At 49.6% G+C, this 10,192-nt stretch overlaps 1 protein-coding gene across 1 annotated transcript; it reads right to left on the reverse strand.

The window, feature by feature from the left end:
- Positions 1-118: 118 nt before the first annotated feature.
- dnajc5ab (DnaJ (Hsp40) homolog, subfamily C, member 5ab) lies at positions 119-4,923 on the reverse strand. The gene is given in 5 exon segments (XM_062460008.1): positions 119-3,149; positions 3,337-3,508; positions 3,946-4,159; positions 4,748-4,822; positions 4,824-4,923. Coding segments are annotated over 5 exon segments (591 nt in total). The 5' UTR covers positions 4,853-4,923; the 3' UTR covers positions 119-3,048.
- Positions 4,924-10,192: the final 5,269 nt, after the last annotated feature.

The following is a 10,192-nucleotide window of genomic DNA, read 5'->3' on the forward strand; positions in this document are numbered from 1 at the left end:
CAACCAGCACCAAGCACATTCGACTCCATTCAATCCTGTTAAATCGTCTCCAGTCGAGTGTGTCGTCGCCAAGCATGTGGGCTTGTCTGTCCCGAATATCCATAAAAACAGACAAGGAGACAGGGCTAAGCATCAGAAACATTTATTTTACAACAGCACATTAGATAAATGACCCATGTCGGTTCTCCACCAGACACACTGTGGACAGATCCATGCTAAAACAGCAACACTAGCTTTCCACCCATCTACTAGCTACTACCCCTTCAAACCCACAGCAGAGCTCTTCATCGCCTCTCAATGGTCACATCTAGTTACCGGTACATACTATTTATAACCATCTATAGTCATTCATTAAAAAGATAACAAAAATAAAATAAATAAAATAATGCTTCATCTTATTTTTATGTTGTTTTGCACTTGTGCACTAATATATTTTGTTGTTTTGATAAGTGTTCTCAAATTTTTTTTTTTTTTTTTTCTTGATCCAGTATGGTTCTGTTTAAACATTGCATTCACTCATACACAGGGAGACACAGGGGAAGTAACATATAGGATTGGCATATCAATGGCCTTAAACATATGGAACCAATCTAACCATAGAAAAATAGAGTGGGCAGGGTTTAGATAAAAGCATGTTTTAACCAGTTAATACGGACGACGTGATTGGTTAGTTTTCTTTCCAAAGTTACTTGAAGAAAAGACGACAAGTTTTAAAATCTTATATCATTTTCTTACAATGTAGAGTTACAGTTGCAACAGTGAACAAAGTGTTAAATTGACAATAAGAATTAAAAAAAGAGTGATAATTAGTGATAAAAGTCACAACAATCAAACGGATGTAGAGCTACAGATCATAGACACTCACTGCTAACCCAAGTCCTACTCTCAGATTGTCAATTGAAGGGGGTTGTTAATGGGCTACTGTACTGTCATAAGAGTTCATAGGAGTGGGTTACTGTACTGTCATAAGAGTTCATAGGAGTGGGCTACTGTACTGTCATAAGAGTTCATAGGAGTGGGTTACTGTACTGTCATAAGAGTTCATAGGAGTGGGCTACTGTACTGTCATAAGAGTTCATAGGAGTGGGTTACTGTAGTGACAATTACGTGTTGTAGCTGGCTACATCCTTGTTTGATTGTTGTTGCCTGTTACCATGCTTAGTTGTGATTATCACTGACTACAGTGCTGAAATTACTGACATAAAATCATGACTGGATATCAACGAAATCCTCCCTCATCGTCAACAAACATAAATAAGAAAACAAAAACAATCATCTACTAAACAAAAATAGAACTAAACAAACCTTTTCGGTTGTACAACTCAAATATACAACGTAAAATCTAAACATACATTTACATATTTTAGGTTCTCACACAGAAGCAGAAACTAAAAAGCTGTCCTCTATGCATGTGTGTGTGTACGCCCCCAGTGGGATATATGTACTGTATATTGAGAGGTCAACGCATTGAGCCTGACACAGAACACCAACACTAAGACATATAGGGGCCCACCCACAACACACACACACACTCTCATGCACACACACACACTGTGGGGATTTGCTAATAGACTATTTCTAGTTCTGTTTATAATCCTTCATATCTGAAACGGAGCACAAGCCTGGGTTTAGAATAAAACAAAAGTGGCTTGGAGGGGCAAACCAGTGCAAAGGGAGAAAGGAGGTGAGGAGAACGAGAGGAGTGGAAGATACTGTGTGTCCATGTCTAATGCTGTTCTGTCGTATTCACCGGAACGGAAAAATAATCTACCAGACTGGAGAACTAAAGTGACCCAGCGCAGGGATGCCCACCTCCTCACAGCTGACCACACATGTGCCGTTATCACGCTAGCTAGCTACACTCCATCGTTTAGGAGCTCCAAAGCCCCTCTCCACATGCATCCAGAAGTGGTGTCAGTCAGTCACATGACATCTGCTGTTGAAAGGTGAGACAGCTTCAGTAAGGGGCCTTACTGTCCTCCACACCACCCATACACTGATGCTGACCAGCCCCTGTACCCACACAGAGCACAAACACCAACCCCCTTCAGCCCACCCTGACCCACTAACCCCTCACACACCTGTTGTGCCGATGCAGTCAAGCCCATGTACCCACAAAGACCCCCCCCCACCACCACCAGGAACCCCCCCCCCCCTCCTAGCGTACAGGGCTGCGTGTCTGCCACTTCCAGACATAGCCAGAGAAACCCTAGCCACCCTAGCCACCCTAGCCAGCCTAGCCACCCTAGCCAGCCTAGCCACCCTAGCTAGCCAGCCTACACAGCAGGGACAGGTGTATCCTCTCCAACCACCCATGATTGTCCACAGTACAAGGAATGTTCAGAAACAAAACAAACAGAACAGTGGCCAGACAAAAGGGGGGGGGGGGTGGTGGGGGGAGGAGACAGAGTGCTTGTAAGTGTTGAGTTCCGCGGTGACGCACGTGTGTGTGTGTGTGTGTGTGTGTGTATCGTCTATGAGCCAGTGACTGTGACTAGGCCTACCCACGATCCATACAGTATTTTGGCAGGGTTAGAGGTTTGAGGCTACAGTTCAACTAAAACAGTTTTAAATCATTCAAACAAGCAGTATAAGAATGCCATTTGTTACTTATGGTGTGTGTGTGTCCGCACGCATGCGCATGCATGGAGAACAGACAGCCCCCAATGATGGGGTGTGTGTGGTAAACAACGTTTTCCTCCTATGTATGTGTCTCTTTTCCAGTGTTACATACACATCCTTCTCAGGACAGTTTTGTGTGTGTGTGTTGGGGGGGGGGGGCAAGGGGAAGACAGGTGTGTATTAAGGGGGTGTAGTGTTGGGGTCAGAGGTTAGGTGGGGTTGAGGAGGAGGACCTAGCTCTATCTGTGGTAGAGAGACTTGCCAGGGTGCAGTGTGTGTGTGTTTGAATCTTGGGGAGGACAGAGTGGTATGAATGGCATGGGTTATGTTGGGGTTAGGCCAGGGTCACCGTGAGGCTGAGAGGAGTGTGTGTGCGTGTGTGTGTGTGTGTGTGTGTGTGTGTGTGTGTACGTGTGTTGTTGGCGTCTAGTAGGCGTCGGTCCGGTAGCTGGAGTGGTGGCCGTCTGAGGTCAACTGAGTGTTCTCTGTGGCTGATGACGGCTGCATCATGATAGGCTCCCCACCATCTGAGGGAAAACACACACACACACACACACACACACAGCAACCGAGTGACACAGTGAAGTTCCCGAACACAGACATTTGACAAAAGGGTCAAAAGTAAACGCATCGCTTTCAGCTAATCCCGATGGTGACCGGTGTGTGACGGGCGGCGTGGGCGGTGTGTGTGTGTGTGGGGGGGGGGGCCTCTACCTCTCTCGTCTGTGGTCATCTGAGCCTCCAGGTCCTCTGGGGACACGTAGAACTCGGGCTCATGCTCCATGGGAGGACGGGGTTTACACTTCCCACAGCAGCAGTTACAGCAGCAGCACAGGCAGCAGCAGAAGTAGCAGCCTGTCGCCACCCCACAGAAGACGAACAAGGCCTGGGGGGAGGAGAGGGAGGGAGGGAAGGAAGGAGGAGAGGGAGGGAGGGGGGGAGGAGAGGGAGGGAGGGAGGGGGGGAGGAGAGGGAGGGAGGGAGGGAGGGAGGGAGGGGGGGAGGAGAGGGAGGGAGGGAGGGGGGGAGGAGAGGGAGGGAGGGAGGGGGGGAGGAGAGGGAGGGAGGGAGGGAGGGAGGGAGGGGGGGGAGGGAGGGAGGGGGAGGGGGGGAGGAGAGGGAGGGGGGGAGGAGAGGGAGGGAGGGAGGGAGGGGAGGGGGGGAGGGAGGGAGGGAGGAGAGGGATACATGTACACACATACAGGTGTTATCAATCTCCGTTCTCCACTGCATATTGTTCTGCCATGTTTAGTCTAATAACCTACAGCATATTTCATTTCCATCCATCCCATCACCCCTGCCACCCTCCCTCCCTCCTCTCACCTTGGCCCACCAGGAAGACAAGACAAAATAGGTGTTGACGTTCTCCTCTCCAAACTGCTCGGCCACGTAGAGCCCCAGGGAGCCGTACTTGTCGTAGATGTTCCTCTTGGTGCAGTCAGACAGGATGGCGTGAGCGTTGTTGATCTCCTTGAACTTGTCTGCAGCCTCGGGGTTGTCGGGGTTCTTGTCTGGGTGGAACTTCAGAGCCAGTTTCCTGGTGAAGAGACAAGCGCAATCAGAATGAGGATGAAGAACTACAATCCCCAGGCAGACACCTGAACCTGTCTGCTACACACCCACAACTGTTTCAGTGCAAAAGCACTGCTGTAGCGCACCCTAGTGGAGGATTACAGGGCGAGAGGAACACAGTGACAAGGAAGTCTGGCCCAAGCATCGTTGGTCTCCTTACAGTTACATTGAAGTGAACAGCTCCTGTTTCTCGGCCTCAAAAAACAACCCGTCAGCCCTGTCGCTATCAACTCCGACCTAACTTTCACCTCCTTCCCCTCCTTCCCTGCCCAGCCTCCCTCTTCCCTCCTCTGCCTCTCCCCGGCCTCTAACCCCAACCTGGCACCTGTAGCGTGTTATTCCTCTCGGTGATACTGAGGTTGTGGTGTAGCATAGCGTGATCTTCTCTGAGTGATACTGAGGTGGTGTAGCATAGCATGATCTTCTCTGAGTGATACTGAGGTGGTGGTGTAGCATAGTGTGATCTTCTCTGAGTGATACTGAGGTGGTGTAGCATAGCATGATCTTCTCTGAGTGATACTGAGTTGGTGGTGTAGCATAGCGTGTTGCTAACCTGTAGCACTTCTTGATGTCTTCGGGCGTGGCGTTCTTGTCCACCCCCAGCACCTGGTACAGGGACTCTCCTGAGGGAGAGAGAACGCTGTCTCTGCTGCTCCATGACTGCTCGCTCTCCTTCTCTTTCTCTTTCTCTCTCTCTCTCTTACTCCTTCCCTCGCACGCTCACAGCCTCACCCTGAAGAAAGTGCTGCAGGGGAGAGAGAGGCACAAGGAAGAAACCAGCGAGTCAAGAGACGTGAACCAGCAGTGCTTGTATGGCCCATCATGGCATCTTGTCTGGTCTTGCAGAACACACACAAACACACAGTGAGAGAGGATGACATCGTGGCTTTCCCCATACCTCACAGACACAGGAAGTCAGATCAGGGGGTAAAGTCGCGTTGCTAAATGTCTATGTTGTATCCCTGTGTGCTAGGGTGTGTTAGGCTGAGCTAAACCCAGCTCGGCGCGAGGAGCAGTAGGCTGGATTAGAGAGAGAGAGAGAGAGAGAGAGAGAGAGAGAGAGAGAGAGAGAGAGAGAGAGAGAGAGAGAGAGAGAGAGAGAGAGAGAGAGAGAGAGAGAGAGAGAGAGAGAGAGAGAGAGAGAGAGAGTGTCAGTGTTGTGGTGTGAGTGTAGTCAGCCACAAATAGAGTGAAGGAGCGAGAGGTGAGCAGAGAGGAAGAGAGGGATAGAGATGAAAGACTTAAGGACCCTGTAGCCCTTGACCCATGGGGGAGACAGAGAGGGTGGATGTGGGTGGTGGGGCTTGAAGTTCCCCTGGTGGTAGGGGTGAGGGTACGATAGCCAGCTCTCTAAACACGGGTACATCAGGAGACAGGGTCTATCACACCCACTGACACCCCCCCCCACCCCCACCACACACACAGGGTCCACTCTCACACAGAACCGGTCTAAATAAACACACAGCCTCCTCCCACATCACACACAGCCTTGGCCCCTCCTAGAGATAATCTCACAGCTCTACTGTCGGAGGAAATTAGCAGCTTAGCCTTAGCCAGCAGGGCCACAGCTAGCTACGTGTGCAGGGCTATTTTAGTACATAGACCACAATAGCGGACAGACCCTTCACTGAGGTAAGAGGAGGAGAGCGAGAGAGAGATGGAGACAGAAAGAGATAGATAGACAGAGAAAGAGAGAGACAGAGTATAGTCAGCCACAAATAGAGCGAAGGAGCGACTTACTGACGAAAGAATCCAGAGGAGGGTGCACAGTGCCCTGTCGTGAGAGTCACAAATAGACAACGTGTGAAGTAAGAGCACGGCCCACAACATTAACATGGCCATGTCATTTCACCGTCAAATTCTGTCTGCTGGCCAGGCTGCGTGACGGGGGGAGAGGACAGCAGGGAGGGAAGGGGCCACTGGGTCAGGCCTCCACGATGCAGCCGCCCCCCGACACAGCTAGCCTCACTGTCAGTATCGCTCCACAGTAAGTTCATAAGAGAAGCTAAGTGAATCGGAGGGGTGGTCTCTAAATGAAAGTCTCCGGCTGCCTAACTAACCACAGGCTGTGGGGATGAAACATTAGACAGTCTGGTCATCTCCTGTGTCAGCCGATGTGACTGGTGAAACCTGGAACCCTGAAGGGGAATCATCAGAGGATGAGGGACATTCTCTTTAGGTTCCTCTGTCTGTCTGTCTGTCTGTCTCACACACTTCTCCCTGACCTCCTGTCTCCTGTCTCCTCCACTCAGCCTCCAGTCTTCCCTCCTGTCGTCCCAGGGGAGGGGCAGGAGAGGAGAGACGGCGTGAAGGAGGTGTGTGGGAGGGAGAAGAAGAGAGGAGGCTGGCGGAGATGCACACGGTCGTTAAGACTGATTAACAACAGGGTTCCCCTGACTGCCAATGGCCAGGGGAACGCAGGAGCGCAGCCCTCCCCCCCTCCCCCCCCCCTGCCCCCCTCCTCCTCCTGTCCTCCCTCACATCACAATGCACCATATGGAGCAGCCAGGCTAAATCTTCACCTCCCCACTCGAGCTCCCTCCCTCCATCCGGATTTATTTTTTCGGGCCGACCATCTCTTTCTGTTTTTCTCTCGCTCCGTGTCTCCCTCCCTCCTTCCTCTCCTGTCAGGTTACGCACACGTGCTCGCACTCACAAAACAAAGCTGTGCACACACAAACCTCTACACACAGACGCGCACACAAACCTGTACACACATCACGACACTGGGGATTAAGGGTAGATACTCTTCAACCTCACATGTCTAGAGAGCAAATAACAGGGGGAAAAAAGAAGAAAAAAATAGAAAAACAGAAGGATGAGTAAAGCAGGTCTCACACATGAATCCCTGGTTACCGAGGCCAGTTGCCACAGCTGCCATTAGTGGGCCGTAGTCTGGTCTAAACCCTCCACCAGATGGCTGGCATCGTCACGGTGACCCTCGCCAGGCAAAACACACCTGATACAGCCCAGCTTTACAAATCACACTGCTGCTCACCAACACAACCCTCCCACCCTGTGGGATAAGCCAATCAAAATCTGAATCCACAGCGGAGGCCAGTCACACGTAGACATTCAGAGCAGGGTTCAATTCGGCAACCACTCACAGGACAGATTAGTTGATGGTGATTTAAGGCAGGCCTGAAGGTGTGTGTGTGTGTGTACAACATGCCTTTGTCAGACTCAGGTGTGTCTATTGTTGCATGACAATTTGTTCCTATTTAGGAAAGCAATGTAGCCTATTTATAGACTCCAATGCAGTCATTAATCCAAATATGACCCTGCCATTCCATTAGAGTCTTAATTGTGTAACAGAGTGTGTGTGCATGTGTGTCAGAAGAAGCAAGAGCCCAGGTGAGAAGTGCTAACAAGGGCCAGCTTGTCTGGAGGGCTACAGTACAGCAGGGTCAGCCTGTCTGGAGGGCTGCAGTACAGCAGGGCCAGCCTGTCTGGAGGGCTACAGTACAGCAGGGCCAGCCTGTCTGGAGGGCTACAGTACAGCAGGGCCAGCCTGTCTGGAGGGCTACAGTACAGCAGGGCCAGCCTGTCTGGAGGGCTACAGTACAGCAGGGCCAGCCTGTCTGGAGGGCTACAGTACAGCAGGGCCAGCCTGTCTGGAGGGCTGCAGTACAGCAGGGCCAGCCTGTCTGGAAGGCTGCAGTACAGCAGGGCCAGCCTGTCTGGAGGGCTGCAGTACAGCATTGGGCAACAAACAAAACCAAATGCATGCTGCTACATTAGATGACCATAATGACAAACATCCAAGTTCACCAGAGCAATAACCCCAGGGCAGCAGACAGGAGAATGGACAGGGCCACTGGAACAGACACACAATAACAACCTGCCCCCTCCCCCCCTCCCCCATATCTTCCATCTCTCACGGACCCCACCCCCAAGCCCTGGTCATGCCACACATTAATGACCCTCCTCCAGCTGTCAACATGCATTGGGGCTGACATGGGTTAAACGCAAGTCGAATATCGGGGCAAACCCTGGGTTCTTGACATATATGAGGACTCGGCTTCTTTTAAACAAGTTGGGCTGCGACACATCTCACGGTAGGTTGAGATGAGCGGGGGAGGGGTGCCAGACTGCACATCAACGCCTTAACGATGAACAAACGTGTTAATGACGTGTGTAGGATGCATGAACATGGACACACACATCTTCAATTTCAGCGCTGAGGTGTGTGTGTGTGTGTGTGTGCGAACTCACACATTAGACACTCACATATCCTGCTGTGCCCTGCTTTCCAGCAGATGAACATCTGTCTGCTGTGCTGAGATAATCACACCACCTCCCTCTATGGATACAAGCTTACTTTCTCCTGCATCCTTCTTTAAGCTTGCTCTAAACCTGAGGCGGAATACTGGAGACCATTAGTTTATACACACACGTCTGAATGTTATTGTTTTGTTGATTAGGCTACGGTTTATTATACGTTCTATCTGGCGGCATAAAGGTTAAACCACATTTGGGGAGTCAGGTGGTTGAGCGGTTAGGGAATCGGGCTAGTAATCAGAAGGTTGCCGGTTCGATTCCCGGCCGTGCTAAATGATGTTGTGTCCTTGGGCAAGGAACTTCACCCTTCTTGCCTCGGGGGGAATGTCCCTGTACTTACTGTAAGTCGCTCTGGATAAGAGCGTCTGCAAAATGACTACATGTAAATGTATTTGGAGTTATAGACAACTGATAAACGTGTAGCCCGTGATGTTTGAGTGAAAGTGAATGGGATTCTCTCTCAAACCAGGTTTTGACAGCCCTGGCATCCCCAGAAGACAATGACTGACTGGTAATATGAACACACAGCTATCACCACTGAATAAATACAGCTGCTAGACCCACAGACGTGGCCTTGCGCACAAACACTAACACATTTATCTCACCCACCAAGCCCACACACAAGCGCAACCCCCCCCCCCCCTCCCCCCCTAATTCTTTACTGCTATCTACAGCATATTGGAATAAAGTAAAAGCTAAGCATCCAATTAATCAGCTAATGTATAGTTAGCCCTTCCTTGTTTTCTGAATGGGATGCTTATGGTGCAGTGTGCTACTCTCTTAATGGATCTGGCTTAATAGACATTCTGATCCTTTCAGAAGCAAGCGTACTTTTTGGAAGCACGTTTAGGGACAACTTAAATCACAAGTGATCAGGAGATGAACAGAAAGCATGGGTGAGGACCATTGCCATGATAACTCAACACCACTTCTATGCATCAGCAGGATTAAAAAAGCAAACAAGATAGCTAATATCCGGCCGCTCACGCCCTGAGTACATCTGCAGTATTAAAACAAAAACAGGCCATCTAATATGTGGTTCTCTCACCCTCTTATTGAAGAACCAAATATCAGACTGCGGCGTTTACAGTACATGCTCATTTATATACAAAAAGGGCAACGCGGGCTCAAATCCACTTATTCAGTTTGTGCTGTCTAGTAGAGACGACATTTAGACATCCCTGGATCCTGTCAGTAAACTATTGTGAATTTTAATTCAAATGCGTAGTAACTGAGAACGTCCATTGCATTGTTTAGTCGTTGTGCCGTTAACCTTTAAATATCTAATGTTAAAAGAGTAACGCAACCGTAGATGAGAACATCGTATGTCACCCTCTTAGCTTGCTAGTCGCGTCAATGGATAGCTAGCCAATGGTGGTCACTAGCTAATTAAGCTAGTGCATTGGAAGGAGAGCTACATTCAACCTGTTGTGTTACATTGGATGTTGGCCTTGTGTGAGCGAAGAGTTTTAGAAAGACAGATATTGCAATTGCGAGGTGCAAAACAGTTAACATAGCCTAGCTAGCTCGTTGGTTTATTTATGACGACCAATTACTCACTGTGGGAATTGCTAAATGGACAAACTCTGATTCTGACATTTTGTGTCATGGTAACAAAAAAACAACGTAAGCTAAGAAGACTGGAAAAAGGGGAATCTGAATGTGAAACTAGAAGGGACAAGCGATTAATCTCCATATTGGTTTAGCAAACGTTGGC

This window comes from Osmerus eperlanus, chromosome 4 (genome assembly GCF_963692335.1).
Source record: "Osmerus eperlanus chromosome 4, fOsmEpe2.1, whole genome shotgun sequence".
Taxonomy (NCBI): domain Eukaryota; kingdom Metazoa; phylum Chordata; class Actinopteri; order Osmeriformes; family Osmeridae; genus Osmerus; species Osmerus eperlanus.